This window comes from Gopherus evgoodei, chromosome 5 (assembly GCF_007399415.2).
Source record: "Gopherus evgoodei ecotype Sinaloan lineage chromosome 5, rGopEvg1_v1.p, whole genome shotgun sequence".
Classification (NCBI taxonomy): domain Eukaryota; kingdom Metazoa; phylum Chordata; order Testudines; family Testudinidae; genus Gopherus; species Gopherus evgoodei.
In genome coordinates this window covers 68994146-69016165 of record NC_044326.1, presented here as the reverse complement: position 1 = coordinate 69016165, position 22020 = coordinate 68994146, and the positions used below count along the sequence as shown (strand labels likewise).

The 22020-nt window shown below is 41.7% G+C and overlaps 1 protein-coding gene across 2 annotated transcripts in view; it reads right to left on the bottom strand.

Moving 5' to 3' along the window:
- Nucleotides 1-2973: 2973 nt before the first annotated feature.
- Nucleotides 2974-22020, bottom strand: part of GPM6A (glycoprotein M6A) — a 357131-nt gene continuing 338084 nt past the window's right edge. For both annotated transcript variants that reach the window (XM_030563098.1, XM_030563097.1), the window contains exon 7: nt 2974-5121. In XM_030563098.1, the coding sequence (XP_030418958.1) occupies nt 4969-5121 (153 nt within the window). In that variant the 3' untranslated portion in view covers nt 2974-4968. The remainder of the gene's footprint in view (nt 5122-22020) is intronic.

Sequence of the window (22020 nt, the reverse complement as noted above, 5' to 3'; positions counted from 1 at the left end):
AATGGATTTTCTCATGTAGTTGAAGGCATGTTCCTATTTCTTCATGACACATCAAAGCAAAATAATGAATGAGCTGATTTTATTATAGTACTAAAGCAATCTTTAAAATGTTCTGTTCTATGCAGACGTTTTAAAAAAATTCAGTCCCTTTCTTGCCAGTTCTATGCCGTATATCTTTCCCACCAGCCCCTTCAAAGACACATATTATTACTTCCTGAAACTTTCTTATGGTGATCCTACTATACTCAAAGTATAGCTCTGCTACACAAATATGTTATAGGTGTTAAAGCTTGTTCTTTGTACCAATTTACCTTATGCAGCTCTTGTAAGTTTTGCTGAAAAATTCTAGAGCCATCTTTCCAGCAGGATTTGCATCCTTTTCTTTTAGATCTTCATAAATTTTATTTAAATATAAAAGTTTAAATAATTCATCTGAGTAGGTTACCATTTCATAATCCATATACTGATAAACAGGAGACCTGTGAGATGATAGTGGAGGTTTTACAGGTATCTTTGTAACTATGCCATCAAATCCCCCTTTTTTTCTTATTTCAATCTCTGTAACTTAAAAGGCTGATCATTATTTGTTGGCCTTGTAAAACTTACCTTGTACATTCAAGTTCCATACATTTAGTGATGAAATAATTAGAGGATATTACAAAAAAAATTCTCTTTAAACTATGGAACTACTCCTTTTGAAAGCAGGTAATATTTTGCTAGATATGCTGTGTCACATTGCTAACCAGACAGAAACAATGTCTCAGAGCATAGCCCAGTTTGCTAAACTCATGACAAGGCCTGCTCTTCTCGGACTTGGTATATCAACTGACAATTAATATACTGAATTGTTTCATATAAAGCTATTAAAATGGACTATCAAACTCTTGAGAGGCATGACTTTCATAGTTCAAGGCTAGGCAGAAGCAACCACTATGGAATCTATTTTTGCCACCTCATCTTAGGTTTTCAACTGTGTACTGGGGAAAATCAGGAATAATCAAATATGCACTGACCTACAGTGTTATAAATTATGACTGACAGGGTGTAGGACACCCTTTTTCTCCCCTGACCTATGTTGCTGATGCTCACCTGCTATGCTGTCTGCCTCCTATTTGCCATGTCAGCTAAAGCAATTATGATCATAGAAGGTATTATACACAAACCCTGTGAACAACCTTTAAGTAAGTAATGAATACAAATATGAATGGATAGTTTTAAATCAATTGTCATTACTGATTTAGCATTATTTAAGCAATTATAAACTTTGACATTTAAATTATTTCAAAATCAGATAGGAAAGGAAGTACATGCATGAGGGTTATCAAAGTCTCAGACACTAGTCACTGTAATGTTTATTAGCACTGTAACGCCATTGCCCTCAGTACCAGGGGACCCTATGAGAGACTATCTATTCTACTTGAGTGATGGGAAAGACCTTCTGGTATCTGAGTGAATGAGAGTTCTCAATAGTTACGCATACACAGGACATATTAAGATATAAGAACTGGAATGCCTGTGCTGCTCATTTGACTCTGTAAAAATCTGTCTTTAGAATGTATTTTTATTCTTGGAACGTGACAGATCATGTCTGATATTGAAACTGCTCTTAGAGATTTTGTGAGAGATTCACAAAACTGTGCATCTGAACCCTTCCTGCGCTGTCATATTTTGCCTAGAGCATGAATAAGGCTCAGGCATCCCTGTCTCTCCTGTTGTTTGCCAGACTGGCTACCTTGCTGTGTTTTTATACCTTAACTTTTTAAAAAGGCTAAGTTAAGTTGGCTTATCTGGAGGGTTGTGGACTGCTTTCCATCTGGTTCCTACCCTTGGACCTGTCTGGGTTGGGGGGCCTTACAGGTATTAAATCTCCCACCAGTATAACTCTCAGGGTCAATGGAACAGGCATGGCTTCCCCACTTCATCAGGAAGCAACCCTCGGGAAACACATGGAACAGTAGACTGACTCCAAAATTCTGGAAAGACTCCCACATTGTGAACACTGATTTTCATGTTTGAAGAAAAATCAGGCTTTTATTAATGAATCATCAAATATAGTATGATACAGGGTGTGTATGTGTTGCAGGCATTTTTTGTTGTCTGAAATGATAGTTCCTTCCACTAGGAGTGTTGCTATTCTAGCTTTTGGAAAAGTTTATTTGAATTTTTCCTCTCTGCCCAAAAGTATTGTAAGTGATATCTGATGTACAGTACTGGAAATGACCAGGTATTCTGATATGGTGAACTGATTATTTGTAAAAGCAGCAAAGAGTCCTGTGGCACTTTATAGACTAACAGACGTATTGGAGCATGACACAGCTACACCTCTGAAACTTGATTATTTGTAGTTTGGGTAACATTTCTCAAATTTCCATGGGCTCACTTCTGCCTGTAAGGCAGACCTTCATCTTGCAGGGCTGTGAATTGGGCCCTTTACCTACATGTGATTTGAGAACACTCCTCTGATGTCAGAGAGATGGGACTATTTTAACCATTTTTGGATTAATCATTTTTTCATTAAAAATGCTGATTTGTTAACACTTAAATTATTAGCAAAACACGGTAGGGAGAGTTGACCAATTTCCTGACTTCCAAAAACACAGAGAACATTTTTTAAATTGTGAAAACATTTAATCTTGACATAAAAAATTCCTGTTTTCTGGCTTTTCCTTTTGCAACATAAGCTAATTAGACTGAAAAAAAGTTATAGAAAAAAGGCTGACACTTTCAAAAACTTTTTGAAATTATCAACACATTCTAAATGATCTGCAACAAAAAAACCTGGAGTTTTCAGTTCCCAAATATTTTCACAATTTTAATTTTTCATCCCAATTCAAGATGGGAAAAATGTTGAACTCTTAAAAATATTTGCATGATGAGAAAATCATTTTGCAGCCAGCACTACTAACCAGTCTCTTCCATCTCTAGATTCATACTGTACATACAAAAGAAAAAACACACATCAAGGACTACTAATAAGTACACAAAGTACACAAGTGTGTTTATTACATTTTTGCAAGCACTTTGTTCTACATTTCAAAAACGCCACCATCAAGCTGTTGGCACATTTATGTACAAAACAGATTGATTGTAATGCCTGCTACAAAGCATTCTTTGTGAAAATACAAACTCTAATACCAGAGAAAAGCCAAAAGCATCAACATCATTACATGAGTTTAAAAGACATAGTTTTAAAAATCATCACAAACTGTTTAAGACACTAAACTGAAACACTACAATACAGAATCCAAAAGAGGTTCATAGTACTTTTTGCAGAACCGGTACTGCACATACCAGAAAACTGTTGACCTCATAAGACAGCCTAAGTGTAAAAAAACAAAAACAAAGAAACAAAAACAAAAACAAAATCCAAAATCAATCAACTAATACTACTTAATGCATAACCATGCCACAAATAACTATAGAATTACCTTCTACTTACTACAAGAATTGTTAAAAATTACTGATGATGCATGACTAGTAATAGTACAAAGAAGAGTTTTACTCAAGAACTTTTATTAGAAATGCACTTACACTGAGAGAGAATTCACAATGGTCCAATAAGTGCACAAAACTATCTAGGATTTTTAACACTGACAAAAATGTCTTGTCAGGATACATCACTTTAAAAGACAATTTACAGCATTCTTGTAGCATTAGAAATAGGCAAAAAAAAGAAGCAAAAACAAACACCAAATTTGGTCCAATAATACTGATTTTTATAGAGTTTTTTATACAGGTACTTCCTTCAAATTAATGACTTACCTTTCTGCTAACATTTTCTTACTCAAAATAAAGGTTCAGCTGTATTTCTACACTTCCATACAGTAAGCTCTGAAGTGGCCTTTTACCTCACTTTCACATCATGCAGGTAAACCAGTATGTGTAGGAAAGATGCAAGCCAAAATAATGCATTTATGGAAGCCTTCTTGAATATATCACATACAATATACGTATATAATTCAGACAGGTGCAATCCATTAAATTTTTTAAAGCAGGTAAAAAGACTTCTGACTTGTAAGGTTGCTGTATTTTTGATATATCACTTTCATAAATGTAGCTAAGCAGTAATTGCTCACATCAGCACACGAACAGCTCCAATTCAGCATAACCATTGTTGAATTACAAAGAGATCATTCTGCACAAACCTAAGCATAGCTATATGATTTAGTTAATATTTGTCTATATACTGTAACTCTTTAAAGGTAACCGTGGTATAACATCCTTTAAACAGGGAAGAGGCCATGCATTATTAGCACCACGGTCTGCATGCTCACAATATAAACAGGAATACTCAGCAATAAAACTATGAAAGAGAATATTCTTTAAGAACATCAAGAATAATACAGTGTTAACAAAGATAAGAAGCACTTTTTTTTTTACCTACTATTACAAATTTAGAAATTGCACCTTTGATTGTTTAAAATGTTCTTAGGACCCTCAATCAAGATGGCCACTAGGCCATCTGGCAAGACTTCCAAATATGAAGGAAACTCATCAGTGTGTTTTCTCTAGATATTGTACATAATGTGCAATGGTCCCTTTGACATATACCTGTAGTTAAAGTAGATACTGAAATTAAAATTAAAAAGTATAAAAAGCTATATTTTTCAAAACCATATCAGAAACAATGTAAAAGGTGTTATACATAACACATACAAAAGGATTTAAAAAATCAAACACATCTCCGTATTTGACAATAGTTAGTATCCTCGATTGAACAGAACTAATTTGTTTAAGAGGATTTAGGAAAGGCTGTTTAGGAGCTTTGCAGTAGAGAATGGTCACACAAACGATTAACTAATTAGGAAACCAAGTGCTAGACAACCAAAAATTGTACCTGGGCGATTTACAAGTCACCCTAACTATCTTTTGTGAGAAGCACTTTCTTTCTTTTGTTTTTAAATGGTTAGATGGCCTTTAGTTAAACAACAAAGCATTCAAATATTAGAAAGTAAGACAAGGTTTCTCTTATGTGTATGCATTGAGCCGCTCTTTAGAGCGGGTAGAATGAATGTCATGAAGCTCTTGCTCCTCCTTTGACTTAATATCCTCATACTTTTGCATTCTGCACGCATCTTTCACATAGGCCCAGTTAGCAGACAGAACCATGAGATAATGAACCTGTAAGAGAGGAGATAGGGAGTTATTAACTAATTGCATAGAAACAGAACATATTCAAAGTTGAAAAATTAAGATCAAGATGTTTAGATGGGATCAAAATGCACTGAGCAGAGCAGGTTAGGGAGTGGAGTGTAAAATCAGTGTAAAGCTCACCTTTGAACTTCATTGATACTGGGGCTATTCTCTGCACTGTGATAGAGCAGTCTGTAGGCTGCTCTAACTTACATTTGGTTGCAATACACATAAGGCCAAAAACATAGCAGAGGATCAGCATGGCACAAGGGTGTCCCAGGCATACCCTTTTTTTGCTAGCAGCAAGGAGAGTGTGTGACAATAGAGCCCCTACATCACTATCACAATGAGACCATGGATCTGGTTCAACATAAGATGTAGGTGGTTTCTGATACAGGAAAAACTCTGAAGTAGATGCCCATATATCTGCTTGGCTCCAGGCTTCTTAGAAAGGTCAGAAATGCTTGAGGAACTGCCCTGGGAAACTAGTGGAGATATCTTTACAGAAGGCAAGGCGACAAAGCCATCCTCAATTCTCCTGGGGTTTCTGTCCTATCCTTTACCCTCTCCTACAAAGGAGGAAAAGGAAAGACTCATCTGTAAAGCAGACTTTCATGGTAACTATTATAATCAATTAGAATCAACTTTGAAACACACCTCAACCAAATCCAATTGGGCTGGGGGCATGCTAAACAGGGCTGTGAACTCAGGGAACCTTGGTCTCTCTAAGAACAACAAATATAAATCAGTGATCCTGTACTAGGAATGTTCATTGACACCGTCTCCGGAAAGGTGGTCTTGATTCAAATGGACAATAACATCTGTGTTGAAGAAATGCTGCAGATGCGAGAGGGGTCTTTGTCTCACAATTTCTGATTATCATTTAACTGGCATGGAAGGAGATCATGCACACAGGCAGTCTGAGTTGATCCATGCTAGGTATTCATGAATGGTCTCTGCATCAGGGAGTATTGGAACAAAGAGGGAATCCTGATTATGGATCTCTGCCACTCAACTGAACAAGAAGCCTCATTCACCTCTGATAGTAAAACTCCTGACAAAGCTCAGAAGAGACAAAGGTTTGGTAACCCTTATCAACCTTATTGATCTGGGATTGCAGCTGACCAAAATTTATCCCATCAAACAGAGTCTGCCCTGGCACACAAGGCACATTGTTCTACCCTAATCTGGAACCTTATCCATGAAAGTTTGGCTCCTAACAGGGCAGAGCTCCCCAGGTATTGAGTATGTGAAGAAAGGGGGCTCAGGTCCTCTTGGCCATCTGAATACCATCTACCAGAAGGACCTGTCATTGGAAAAGGTACACATCTTTCTTAGAGATGTGGAGAAAGGCAACATAGAGAAAACAGGACCCTGTGGACATTTTTTATTTGATCTACACATAAATGTTTGAACTTCTTTGCCAGTTTGAAACTAACTTGAAGACTAACTCCCTCCAGTTAGTCTTTGGCCTATCATGAACTATTTAAAAGTAATAGTGTCTCCCCAGTCCCGTGTTTAGTAAAACATGTGTCTGATATGTGCCCTTCCTCCCCATCAAAAAAAAAAAAAAATCAAAGTACCACAGTCCTGACAAACCCAATGAAATTTCCTTTGGAACTCAAGTTTATTAAAAGGAAGGTTATTTTCTAGTGGTAACGACTTAAGCTTGTAGAACTAAATAAAATTCTGGATTAACTAAGTTTTAAAATAATAAAGTGATGGTTTATATTTATGCAAGATTCTGCTCCAATGTGATGCTGAAATTCCTTTTTAATGAGTCCATTACACTGCCAACATTCTTTCCATGACTCCATTTCCATAGAATCGTAGGACTGAAAGGGACCTCAAGAGGTCATTTAGTCCATTTCCTTGCATTCATGGCAGGACTAAGAATTAGCTAGACCATCTGGCAGATGACATTTCATCTCGGGGGGTATGCTGCCTGCCGGGGGCCCGTATCCGAAATGTTACAGAGGCGTTGTCGAGGATTATCCGGCCTTCTGACTACTACCCCATGCTACTCATCCATGTGGGCACAAATGATACTGTGAGGTGTGACGCTGAGCGGATCAAGAGTGACTACAGGACTCTGGGAGTACGGGTGAAGGAGTTTGGAACGCAGGTGGTATTCTCTTCGATTCTTCCTGTCAAAGGTAGGGGCCCGGGCAGAGACAGATGCATCATGGAGGTGAACGCCTGGCTGCGAAGATGGTGTTGCCAGGAGGGCTTTGGCTTCCTCGACCATGGGATGCTATTCGAGGAAGGACTGCTAGGCAGAGATGGCGTTCACTTTTCGAGGAGGGGAAAGATCCTATTCGCACACAGACTGGCTAACCTAGTGAGGAGGGCTTTAAACTAGGTTCGACGGGGACAGGTGAGCAAAGCCCACAGGTAAGTGGGGAACATGAAGACCTGGGAGATGGGTCGGAAACAAGAGGAAGCGTGGGCTATAATGGCAGAGAGAAAGGAGGGTCAGGGCAAAACTGGGAGGCAAGATCAAACCAGTATCTTAGATGCCTATATACAAATGTGAGACGTATGGGTAATAAGCAGGAAGAACTGGAAGTGCTAATAAATAAATACAACTATGACATTGTTGGCATCACTGAAACTTGGTGGGATAATACACATGATTGGAATGTTGGTGTGGATGGGTATAGTTTGCTCAGGAAGGATAGACAGGGGAAAAAGGGAGGAGGTGTTGCCTTATATATTAAACATGTACACACTTGGACTGAGGAGGAGATGGACATAGGAGAAGAAGTGTGGAGAGTCTCTGGGTTAGGATAAAAGGGGTAAAAAACAAGGGTGATGTCGTGCTAGGAGTCTACTGCAGGCCACCTAACCAGGTGGAAGAGGTGGATGAGGCTTTTTTTAAACAACTAACAAAATCATCCAAAGCCCAAGATTTCGTGGTGTTGGAGGACTTCAACTATCCAGATATATGTTGGGAAAATAACACCGCGGGGCACAGAATATCCAATAAGTTCCTGGAGTGCATTGCAAACAACTTTTTTATTTCAGAAGGTTGAAAAAGCTACTGGGGGGAAGCTGTTCTAGACTTGATTTTAACAAATAGGGAGGAACTCGTTGAGAATTTGAAAGTAGAAGGAAGCTTGGGTGAAAGTGATCATGAAATCATAGAGTTTGTAATTCTAAGGAAGGGTAGAAGGGAGTACAGCAAAATAGAGACAATGGATTTCAGGAAGGTGGATTTTGGTAAATTCAGAGAGCTGATAGGTAAGGTCCCATGGGAATCAAGACTGAGGGGAAAAACAACTGAGGAGAGTTAGCAGTTTTTCAAAGAGACACTATTAAGAGCCCAAAAGCAAGCTATTCCGATGGGTAGGAAAGATAGAAGATGTGGCAAAAGACCACCTTGGCTTAACCACGAGATCTTGCATGACCTACAAAATAAAAAGGAGTCATATAAAAAATGGAAACTAGGTCAGATTACAAAGGATGAATATAGGCAAACAACACAGGAATGTAGGGGCAAGATTAGAAAGGCAAAGGCACGAAATGAGCTCAAACTAGCTATGGGAATAAAGGGAAACAAGAAGACTTTTTATCAATACATTAGAAGCAAGAGGAAGACCAAGGACAGGGTAGGCCCATTGCTCAGTGAGGAGGGAGCAACAGTAACAGGAAACTTGGAAATAGCAGAGATGCTTAATGACTTCTTTGTTTCGCTCTTCACTGAGAAGTCTGAAGGAATGTCTAACATAGTGAATGCTCGCATAGGGAAGGGGGTAGGTTTAGAAGATAAAATAAAGAAGAGCTAGTTAAAAATCACTTAGAAAAGTTAGATGCCTGCAAGTCACCAGGGCTTGATGAAATGCATCCTAGAATACTCAAGGAGTTAATAGAGGAGGTATCTGAGCCTCTAGCTATTATCTTTGGAAAGTCATGGGAGACGGGAGAGATTCCAGAAGACTGGAAAAGGGCAAATATAGTGCCCATCTATGAAAAGGGAAATAAAAACAGCCCAGGAAACTACAGACCAGTTAGTTTAACTTCTGTGCCAGGGAAGATAATGGAGCAAGGAATTAAAGAAATCATCTGCAAACACTTGGAAGGTGGTAAGGTGATAGGGAATAGCCAGCATGGATTAGTAGAGAACAAATCATGTCAAACCAAGCTGATAGCTTTCTTTGATAGGATAATGAGTCTTGTGGATAAGGGAGAAGCGGTGGATGTGGTATACCTAGACCTTAGTAAGGCCTTTGATACGGTCTCGCATGATATCCTTATCGATAAACTAGGCAAATACAATTTAGATGGGGCTACTATAAGGTGGGTGCATAACTGCCTGGATAACCATACTCAGAGAGTAGTTATTAATGTCTCCCAATCCTGCTGGAAAGGTATAGCAAGTGGGATTCCGCAGTGGGTCTGTTTTGGGACCGGCTCTGTTCAATATCTTCATCAACGACTTAGATGTTGATATAGAAAGTACGCTTATTAAGTTTGCAGATGATACCAAACTGTGCTTTGGAGGACAGGGTCAAAATTTAAAATGATCTGGACAAATTGGAGAAATGGTCTGAGGTAAACCGGATGAAGTTCAATAAAGACAAATGCAAAGTGCTCCACTTAGGAAGGAACAATCAGTTTCACACATACAGAATGGGAAGAGACTGTCTAGGAAGGAGTATGGCAGAAAGAGATCTAAGGGTCATAGTGGATCACAAGCTAAATATGAGTCAACCGTGTGATACTGTTGCAAAAAAAGCAAACCTGATTCTGGGATACATTAACAGGTGTGTTGTAAACAAGACACGAGAAGTCATTCTTCCGCTCTACTCTGTGCTGGTTAGGCCTCAACTGGAGTATTGTGTCCAGTTCTGGGCACCGCATTTCAAGAAAGATGTGGAGAAATTGGAGAGGGTCCAGAGAAGAGCAACAAGAATGATGAAAGGTCTTGAGAACATGACCTACGAAGGAAGGCTGAAAGAATTGGGTTTATTTAGTTTGGAAAAGAGAAGACTGAGAGGGGACACGATAGTAGTTTTCAGGTATCTAAAAGAATCATCAGGAGGAGGGAGAAAACTTGTTCACCTTAGCCTCTAGTGATAGAACAAGAAGCAATGGGCTTAAACTGCAGCAAGGGAGATTTAGGTTGGACATTAGGAAAAAGTTCCTGTTAGGGTAGTTAAACACTGGAATAAATTGCCTAGGGAGGTTGTGGAATCTCCATCTCTGGAGATATTTAAGAGTAGGTTAGATAAATGTCTATCAGGGATGGTCTAGACAGTATTTGGTCCTCCGTGAGGGCAGGGGACTGGACTCGATGACCTCTCGAGGTCCCTTCCAGTCCTAGAGTCTATGAATCTATGAAATCTATAAAAGCAGCAAAGAATCCTGTGGCACCTTATAGACTAACAGATGTTTTGGAGCATGTGCTTTCGTGGATGAATACCCACTTGGTCAGACATGCATCTGACAAGCTCCAAAACGTCTGTTAGTCTATAAGGTGCCACAGGATTCTTTGCTGCTTTTACAGATCCACACTAACACGGCTACCCCTCTGATACTATGAAATCTATGTTTGTCTAACCTGTTCTTAAAAATCTTCAATCGTGGAGATTCCACAAACACCCATTGTTACTGTTAAAAGTTCCTCAGGGTTCTAGTTGGAGCACAGTGAAGCCTTAGGAAGTCTGAAGGGCCATGATCCATTTGCTGTGCGTGTAAAATCCTGACCACAGGCTCTATCAGCAACTTTTCACATAGGCCCAAAGTCCAAAGCTTGGTTTGAGCTGGAGGGTCTAGCTCACAATGAACAATATTGGCTAAGAGAAGCTGAATGAACAAGAGACAACCTTGCTTCTTACTAGATAGCATAGTGAGCAGAACTCCAGATGGGGAGCGGTAATTGGTTCCCTTATCAGAAGTTACAGACATACCAAACACTGGACGGGGCCTGAAATGTCCACTTCTTAGTGCAGAAAGGAGATAGCGAATACTCTCCCCACATACCAGCCTAGAGTTCATGGAAAGGCCCGAACATGTCAGTATGAGATATGACATTCTCCCTTCCACAGATGCATCCTCCCCACCCCACACCCAAAGATGCCAATGTTAACTTTTAGGAGCACAATGGGGCACCCTGAAAACAACTTCTATTGCCATGTACATGCAAAGGAACCTAGACACATGTAATCCAAGCATAGGGGTTAAATAGGGATACCAATTGGGAGGGGAGACGAGTGCAAGGGGGTTATGTACTGTTTAAACTAAGGGGTGTGTTACAGAGGACTTGGACAAACCACCAGCAAGGGACTGGCCATGAGTTAAGCCCAGAACTGGCTGGGTACGCAAGCCGTAGGCAGTGTGAACTGGTGGTCCCATTTCCTCATTGCACATAACATTGCAAGCCCATTTTGTTCCTTCAAAGTCCATGCAACTTTGTTTTTCATTTGACACCAATTTTCTAAGCAACATTGATACTAAGAAGGCCATGTCTCAATGGCCGTCTAATTGAATTTCACACTTCTACGATCTGGCCAGCCTAAAGCTAAAGGACCATGGCAAGGTTCATTCAATCTGAAACAGGGCAGCTTCCACTGCCTGCCTCAGGTATATTTCAATTTCAGAATTATGCCAGGCAGACATCATCCTCATTCCATGCTCTTATGAAGTCCTATTGCTCTCATTTGGTCTTTAGGGAGATATTCTGATTCAGTCTTTCAGTATGTGTGTCCAAAGTAGGGGACTCCAAACTCTTCTGCCCCCTAGAATTTAATTTGGATGTCCCTTATTTGAGTTAGCCAACATTTTGAAAAAATTCTCCCCCCCTGAATGCATCCTATAAGCTTCCCATCATATAAGGCTGTTTTTTGGGAGCCAATCTACTCACTGCACACAACATTAAAAAAAAACCCACCACTTTATTGCTATTGGTCCTGTTGCAGTATTATTGTTTACACCTTCTTACAGCAATATCTCAAGCCACTTTCTCTCCAGAAGGAAAGATCCTGTTCAGCTTGCATCTTAAGACAAGAGGAACTATATATTTTGTAATTCTACTTCTCTGCAGGTATCATACTGCAAGGTTCTAACTTAACCATCACCGCTCAGAGTTGGGAGAAATATCAATTTGTGTTTTTATTTATATATGAACCTTTTAAAGTTCTTTCTACTTCTTTCAGTAAATTTAATATTTATTGTTTATATTATTATTTGCAGAGCCTTTGCTTACTACTAATTCAGGTACTGATGGGAAAGTTCTAAGAACAGCAGTTTAAAGGTTCAAGATGGTGCCTAACTACAGATAAGTGTGGCTGTTTCTTACTCCTGTCTGCTACCAGTATTCTTAAGAACCAAAAAATGTTTAGAGAATGAGAAGTCTTATCAGTCTAGTCCTTGAGTGGTGCAACCCAGAGTGAGAACCTTGCAAGAGAACAGATTATTTTTCTCTTTCCAGAAGACCTGTAATGTTAATTTTTATAAGACATATAAATTAAAAGTAGACAAGTACTTCTACATAATAACTCACCAGCAGACTCATTCATTTGTCAAGCTGGAACATGGAAATACATATGGTTGAGTGAGCAGGTAATTAATTTGTAAACACAAGAATTGTATCCTTAATACGTAACTATGAACTCAAAAGATAGGGTAGCTAGTGGGAAGAAATGGTCCAAGGGTCTAATGATTTTGCTCTACAAAATAAGTTTACAGCAGAATTGTTTCTTAATTGTTCAGTGTTTCTTAAAAAAAGTATTTCCTTGACAAAAATTTAGATTCTTCTATATTTCAGCATTTGGGGATAAGATGGGAACTCGTGAACAACTCTTTTCTTTTGTAATAAGACTAACTCTGACAACTGTGTAAAGACACTAAAACAAAAATCCCATTCTTTTCAGGAAGGCTAGTGAGAGGAAATAGATCTGCACATGTGAAGCAATTTAGCTCTTGCAGATATCCCTATATTCAATGGTGTTAATATAATACAGTATATGACTGTTGTGACTGTACATGCTCTTAAAAAGTAATTAACTGTAACATTTAAGCTTCTCAGAAGTCCCTGGGATTATAGATGGAAAAAAATTCTTAAATGTAATTCTTAAATGACTGGTAATGAACACAAAAAACTTTATTGTTGTAGACAAATACGTATATTCTGGCTACAGCCAGACACTTGTATTAAATCTTTGAATTTTAAAATAGTTTTATCAATCTGCAGCTTTGCAAAGGACTGATTGAATATCGATGATCTTGTTAAAAAGTCTGAATTCATTAATGGGAAAGATCTGTCATGGTTTCGCACAGGCAGGAAATAGACAAGGCAAAAGGGATGTTTTTTAACTAGACCACATCTTTATTCAATCATCTGGGAATTATTCCGCAATAACTTTTACAGTGAAGATTATCTTTATTTCTTATTAGAGGGCTGCCATCAGCACTTCACTTCTCCCTACGGGGTCTCAGTCTGGTGCTATCCCCACCCCAAAACATATGAAGGTTAGGGCTAGGGGGAAAGGGATATCTCCTTGCTGTACAGCACATTAGAAGCTCCAAGCATGTTCCCCAGCTTCTTTAGGGGATTCTTTCCCCATAGTCCACTTCCAATTCCAGCTGTCAGGGAAACAGGCCCCCTACGGAACGAGTATGTGTGCTGGACAGCTGTCAAGTGTAACAATTTGAATCTAATCTCTGTCCTATCCATTAGGTCACTGGGCTGCTGTGAGTACGGCAAAAAACCCACAGACATGCTGGCCAATCTGGCAGTGAGGGAAGCTGCTTGTCCAACAGGCAATGGTAGCCAGACCATAGGGGAAAAAGCTTATATGGCCTTCCATCTGTTGCACAGAAACTAACATTCTTCCTCAGAGCTCCTGCCTCTTCATCCTGCATCTTCATGATTTGGGAGAGGGAGGTTCTTTAACCTCTCTCTCCCAAACATGAAGATGTCATTCTGGTGAAGGAGAAAACTGTCCTTAAAGGGAACCAACCCTTTTTGTCCATGCAGGTCAAGACAATGAGCCCTACCTTTGAGACTGAGCATGTGCAGTTTGAAGGACTGTTCCTAAAAATGGTGTGTCACAAATAGGGCTGTTGATTAATTGCAGTTAACGCATGGGATTAACTCAAAAATATTAACTGCGATTAAAAAAGTAATTGTGATTAATTGCGCCATTAAACAATAGAATACCAACTGACATTTATTAAATATTTTGGATGTTTTGCTACATTTTCAAATATATTGATTTCTATTACAACACAGAATACAAAGTGTACAGTGCTTACTTTATATTATTATTTTTATTACAAATATTTGCACTATAAAAATGAAACAAAAGAAATACTGTTTTTCAATTCACCTCATACAAGTACTGTAGTGCAATCTCTTTATTGTGAAAGTGTAACTTACAATTTTTTTTTTTACATAACTGCACTCAAAAACAAAACAACATAAAGCTTTAGAGCCTACAAGTCCATTCAGTCCAACTTCTTGTTCAGCCAATCGCTAAGACAAACAAGTTTCTTTACATTTACGGGACATACTGCTGCCTGCTTCTTATTTACACTGTCACCTGAAAGTTAGAACAGGTGTTCACATGGCATTTTTGTAGCCAGCGTTGCAAGTATCTACATGCCAGATATACTAAACATTCATATGCACCTTCATGCTTCGGCCACCATTCAGGAGGACACGCTTCCATCTGACGATGCTCATTAAAAAAATAATGCAATAATTAAATTTGTGACTGAACTCCTTGGGGAAGAACTGTATGTCTCCTGTTCTGTTTTACCCAGGTTCTGCCATGCACTTCACATTATAGCAGTCTCGGATGACGACCCACCACATGTTCATTTTAAGAACACTTTCACAGCAGATTTGACAAAACACAAAGAAGGTACCTGTTATAACCTTATTCCCAGATTTGGACCTTAGCGTCCAAAATATGGGGGTTAGCATGAAAACCTCCAAGCTTAGTTACCAGCTTGGACCTGATACCTGCTGCCACCACCCAAAAAATTAGAGTGTTTTGGGGCACTCTGGTCCCCCTGAAAAACCTTCCCTGGGGACCCCAAGACCCAAATCCCTTGAGTCTCACAACAAAGGGAAATAATCCTGTTTCCCTTCCCCCCTCCAGGTGCTCCTGGAGAGATACACAGACACAAGCTCTGTGAAACTACGCAGAGTGATTCCCCCTCTCCGTTCCCAATCCTGGAACAAAAGCCCTTTCCTCTTCACCCAGAGGAAATGCAAAATCAGGCTAGCAATCCAACACACAGCTCTCCCCTTGATTTCTTCCTCCCACCAATTCCCTGGTGAGTACAGACTCAATTTCCCTGAAGTAAAGAAAAACTCCAACAGGTCTTAAAAGAAAGCTTTATATAAAAAGAAAGAAAAAATACAAATGTTCTCTCTGTATTAAGATGATACAACACAGGGTCAATTGCTTAAAAGAATATTGAATAAACAGCCTTATTCAAAAAGAATACAAATCAAAGCACTCCAGCACTTATATTCATGCAAATACCAAAGAAAAGAAACCATAGAACTTACTATCTGATCTCTTTGTCCTTACACTTAGAAACAGAAGACTAGAAAATAGAACTACTTCTCCAAAGCTCAGAGGAAGCAGGCAGACAGACAAAAGACTCAGACACACAATTCCCTCCACCCAAAGTTGAAAAAATCCGGTTTCCTGATTGGTTCTCTGGTCAGGTGTTTCAGGTGAAAGAGACATTAACCCTTAGCTATCTGTTTATGACACGCCCCCCAAATTGCAGACAGTGGGGAAGCTCACTGGCGGCAATTTCCTTCTAGAACTTGAAAATAAACAGATCAATACAACACATGCACCTTTACATATACTACTAAGTATATAACTAACAGACTTTTACATGTTAAGAACACTTTTAACTACTGGATTCTGGGAAACTCTCACGGGAGAGTGCATCAGCAACTTTGTTAGAAGCTCCTGTGATGTGTTGAATGTCAAAATCAAAATCTTGGAGAGCTAAACTCCAACGAAGAAGTTCTTGTTGTTCCCCTTGGCAGTATGAAGCCACTTTAGTGCAGCATGGTCAGTTTGTAGTTTGAACCGCCGTCCCCAAACATATGGGCGTAGCTTTTCCAGGGCGTACACAATGGCATAGCATTCCTTTTCACTGACTGACCAGTGACTTTCCCTCTCAGACAGTTTCTTGCTGAGAAACACGACAGGATGGAAGTTGTGATCTGTTGCTTCCTGCATGAGCACTGCTCCTATACCACGCTCAAGATGCATCTGTGGTTACTAGGAATGGCTTGTCAAAGTCCGGGGCCCTGAGCACAGGGTCAGACATGAGCATCGCCTTAAGCTGGGTAAAGGCCTTTTGACACTCATTAGTCCACTTAACTGCATTTGGCTGGGTCTTTTTGGTTAGGTCGGTCAATGGGGCAGCGATTTGGCTGTAGTGTGGTACAAATCGCTGTAGTATCCGGCCAAGCCTAAGAAGGATTGGACTTGCTTTTTGGACCGTGGGACAGGCCACTTTTGGATAGCATCCACCTTGGCCTGTAGAGGGTTTATGGTTCCTCGACCCACCTGGTGCCCCAGGTAAGTCACTCTGTTTTGGCCTATTTGACACTTTTTGGCCCTTAACAGTTAGTCCTGCCTGCCTGATGCGCTCAAAGACCTTTTCCAGGTGGAGTAGGTGTTCGGGCCAGGAGTCGGAAAAAATGGCCACATCATCGAGGTAGGCAACCTGCAAATTCTCCCAGTCCAGCTAGTAGACCATCTACCAGCCTCTGGAAGGTGGCGGGTGCATTTCGAAGGCCGAAAGGAAGGACATTGAATTCATACACCCCCGCATGGGTGACGAATGCTGACCTCTCCTTGGCAGGTTCATCTAGCGGTACTTGCCAGTACCCCTTGGTTAAGTCTATTGTAGAGATGAACTGGGCACGTCCCAATTTCTCCAATAGCTCATCAGTGCGTGGCATTGGATAGTTGTCCGGACGAGTTACCGCATTTAGCTTATGGTAGTCCACGCAAAAGCGTATTTCCCCATCTGGTTTGGGTACCAGAACCACTGGAGGATGCCCATGCACTGGTAGATGAGCGGATTATACCCATCTGTATCATGTCTGGATCTCCCGTTCTATAGCAGCTTGGGCATGAGGAGACACTCGGTAGGGTGGGGTTCTGATTGGGTGAGCATTACCTGTATCAATGGAGTGGTATGCCCGTTCAGTCCGTCCTGGGGTGGCTGAGAACAATGGGGCGAAGCTAGTGCACAGCTCCTTGATTTGTTGCCGCTGCAGACGTTCCAGGGTGGTTGAGAGGTTCACCTCTTCCACGCCACCGTCTTTTTTCCCGTCGTAGTAGACACCGTCAGGCCACTCAGCATCATCTCCCTGGACTGTAAACTGACAAACCTGTAAGTCTCTGGAATAGAAAGGCTTGAGAGAATTAACATGGTACACTTTAGGCTTTAGTGAGGAATTGGGAAATGCTATGAGGTAGTTCACAGCTCCCAGGCGCTCTTGGACCGTGAATGGCCCTTCCCATGATGCTTCCATCTTATGGGCCTGTTGCGCCTTCAAGACCATAACCTGGTCTCCTACCTTGAAGGAACGTTCTCTGGCATGTCGTCATACCAGGCCTTTTGCTCTTCTTGAGCATCCTTTAGGTTCTCTCTAGCAAGGGCTAAAGAGTGTTGGAGGGTGTTTTGTAGGTTGCTTACAAAGTCCAGAATGTTAGTTCCTGGAGAAGGCGTAAACCCCTCCCATTGCTGCTTCACCAACTGTAATGGCCCCTTAACCTCGTGACCATACACAAGTTCAAATGGTGAAAACCCCAAACTGGGATGTGGTACAGCCCTGTAGGCAAACAGCAACTGCTGCAACACTAGATCCAATTATTGGAGAATTCGTTGATGAATTTTCGTATCATGGCCCCCAAGTTCCATTGAACCTTTCCACCAGGCCATTGGTTTGATGGTGGTACGGGGTGGCAACCAAGTGATTCACCCCATGAGTTTCCCACAGTTTTTCCATGGTCCCTGCCAGGAAATTAGACCCTGAATCTGTAAGGATGTCAGAGGGCCAACCTACCCTGGCAAAGATGTCTGTTAGGGCCAGGCACACAGTGTTAGCCCTGGTGTTGCCTAGAGCTACTGCTTCTGGCCATCGGGTAGCAAAGTCCACTAAAGTCAGTACATACTGCTTTCCTCTGGGCGTCTTTTTTGGGAAAGGGCCCAGAATATCCACAGCTACTCGCTGAAATGGGACCTCAATTATGGGGAGTGGCTGGAGAGGGGCCTTGACCTGGTCTTGAGGCTTACCTACTCTTTGGCATACCTCACAAGACCGGACATACTTGGCAACATCCTTGCCCATCCCCTCCCAGTGGAAGGACTTCCCCAACCGGTCCTTGGTTCTGTTCACCCCAGCATGGCCACTGGGATGATCATGGGCTAAGCTTAAGAGCTTCTCCCTAGTACTTAGTTGGAACCACCAACTGTTTTTTGCGGCTGCCATTCTTCCCGGTGTCCACCAGAAAGAATTCCTTGTATAAAAGTCCTTGGTCTATAACAAACCGGGATCGATTAGAAGAGCTGAGAGGCGATGGGGTGCTCCGTGCCGCCGCCCAAGCTTTCTGAAGGCTGTCATCTGCTTCCTGCTCAGCCTGGAACTGTTCCCTTGAGGCTGGGGTCACCAGTTCTTCCTCAGACTGTGGACTTGGGCTTGGTCCCTCTGGAAGCGATGTAGGTGATGGGGTTGTTTCCGTTGCTGGTGAACCGCTCTCCGCTGGTGCACCTGAGGGTATTTCAGGCTCTGGCTGAGCCTTTTGGGTATGGCTGTCTGTTGCTTCTGCCAGTTCTGGCTCGCTGGCGCCCTCTGGCGTTGAGTTTGAAGATGTGGTTGCACTTGCTGGTGCTGGTTGCTGTTCCAGTTCCGGGCCTGGGACTGGAGATGCTGTGGCTGTTTCAGTGGTAGGCATGGAATCCGGGTCCACTACCTCTGTCTGGGTCTCTGGTAACACAGACGGGGCGTCTGTGGATGGCTCAGGAACAGGAATGGGTCTGGAAGCTTGCCTGGTTTGGCTACGTGTAACCATTCCCACTCTCTTGGCCCGCCTCACCTGGTTGGCCAAGTCTTCCCCCAGTAGCATGGGGATAGGATAATTGTCATAGACTGCAAAACTCCACATTCCTGACCAGCCTTTGTACTGGACAGGCAGTTGAGCTGTAGGCAAGTCTACAGCTTGTGACATGAAGGGGTAAATTGTAACTTTGGCCTTTGGGTTGATGAATTTGGGGTCTACGAAGGATTGGTGGATAGCTGACACTTGTGCCCCCGTGTCTCTCCACGCAGTAACCTTCTTTCCGCCCACTCTCAAATTTTCCCTTCGCTCCAAGGGTATTTGAGAGGCATCTGGGCCTGGGGATCTTTGGTGTGATGGTGGTGTAAAGAATTGCACTCGCATGGTGTTCTTTGGACAGTTGGCCTTGATATGTCCCAGTTCATTACACTTAAAGCATCTTCCATCTGATGGGTCACTGGGCCGAGGTGAGTTACTGGAGACTGGTGAGGTTGAAGGGTAGGGTATCTGTGGCTTTACTTGGGTGGTATGTGGGGTCTTTGGCTGTCCTCGGTTGTAGGGTTTATGGTCTGTGTGCCCCCTGGGGTAATCGTTCCCCTTGACAGTAGCTTTCTTGCTTTCTGCAAGTTCCATCCATTTGGCTCCAATCTCCCCCGCCTCAGCGATATCTTTGGGATTTCTATCTTGTATGTACCGTGTGATGTCTTCAGGAACACCATCCAAGAACTGCTCCATTTGTATGAGGAGGTTCAGTTCTTCCAAGGTTTGAATGTTGTTTCCTGTTAGCCAGGCCTCATAGTTTTTTGCAATGTAGTAGGCGTGTTTGGGAAATGACACCTCTGGTTTCCACTTTTGGGTTCTGAAACGCCGACGGGCATGATCTGGGGTTATCCCCATCCTGTATCTGGCCTTGGTTTGAAAAAGTTTATAGTCATTCATTTGCCGCTTAGGCATTTCAGCTGCCACCTCGGCTAAAGGTCCACTGAGGTGTGGCCTTAATTCTACCATGTACTGGTCTTCGGGGATGCTGTACCCAAGACAGGCTCTTTCAAAATTTTCCAAGAAGGCCTCGGTGTCATCACCTGCCTTGTAGGTGGGAAATTTCCTGTGCTGTGGAGCAATAATTGGCGCCGGGTTGTTAGGGTTGGCTGGCACATGCAGCCCAGCTTTTGCCAACTCCAGTTCATGTTTTCTCTGTTTTTCCTTCTCTTCATTTTCTTTTTCCATTTGTTTTTGTTGTTTTTCCATGTCTCTTTGTTGTTTTTCCATTTCTCGGCGGTGGGCCGCCTCTTCTTCTTCTTGCTTTCTTCTGTGGGCCAACTCATCTTCTGCTTGTTTCCTTCGGTAGGCTACCTCTTCTTCTTCTAGTTTTCTTTTGTGTGCTGCCTCTTGGGCTTCCTGTTCTCTTTGGAAGGCTGCCTGTTCTCTTTGGTAGGCGGCCTCTCTGATCTGTTCTTCTCTTTCTTTCATTTCCATTTGTCGCCTGTGTTCAGCGTCTTTGAATTGCTCTTCGGCCTCAATTTTTGCCTTAGAAGTCATGATTCCTGTTTTCTTGTGTTGGGGTGCCCTCCGGTGTTTCTCTTCTGAACTGCAGGCTCTCTGTTGCCTCCTGAAGTTTGCGTAGCAACAGTGCTTTTTTCCTTTTCTCTCTCTAGCTAATGTTCAATGAAGGGAAACCAGAAAAACCACTTTATTTGCATGCATATAAGTGCTGGTACTTGCCTCCTAATGGGAGGGCTATTGCATGACAAAAGACCCTTAACAGTTTGGTAATGGCTTCTTGCTTATTATGCAAGCCACAAACTGCCAGATAGAGCAGAAAAAAAAAATTCTCTCTGGTTCCCTTTTAAAACCAATTGTTTCTCTCTGCTAAAAAGCCCTTAGCAGAGAAAAGAAAAATATAATATTCCTACTGGCTTCTGGATTCTGTCTATCTCCCAACCGCTGCCACTCATGTTATAACCTTATTCCCAGATTTGGACCTTAGCGTCCAAAATATGGGGGTTAGCATGAAAACCTCCAAGCTTAGTTACCAGCTTGGACCTGGTACCTGCTGCCACCACCCAAAAATTAGAGTGTTTTGGGGCACTCTGGTCCCCCTGAAAAACCTTCCCTGGGGACCCCAAGACCCAAATCCCTTGAGTCTCACAACAAAGGGAAATAATCCTGTTTCCCTTCCCCCCTCCAGGTGCTCCTGGAGAGATACACAGACACAAGCTCTGTGAAACTACGCAGAGTGATTCCCCCTCTCCGTTCCCAATCCTGGAACAAAAGCCCTTTCCTCTTCACCCAGAGGAAATGCAAAATCAGCTAGCAATCCAACACACAGCTCTCCCCTTGATTTCTTCCTCCCACCAATTCCCTGGTGAGTACAGACTCAATTCCCTGAAGTAAAGAAAAACTCCAACAGGTCTTAAAAGAAAGCTTTATATAAAAAGAAAGAAAAAATACAAATGTTCTCTCTGTATTAAGATGATACAACACAGGGTCAATTGCTTAAAGAATATTGAATAAACAGCCTTATTCAAAAAGAATACAAATCAAGCACTCCAGCACTTATATTCATGCAAATACCAAAGAAAAGAAACCATAGAACTTACTATCTGATCTCTTTGTCCTTACACTTAGAAACAGAAGACTAGAAAATAGAACTACTTCTCCAAAGCTCAGAGGAAGCAGGCAGACAGACAAAAGACTCAGACACACAATTCCCTCCACCCAAAGTTGAAAAAATCCGGTTTCCTGATTGGTTCTCTGGTCAGGTGTTTCAGGTGAAAGAGACATTAACCCTTAGCTATCTGTTTATGACAGTACCAATGTGAGATTTCTAAAG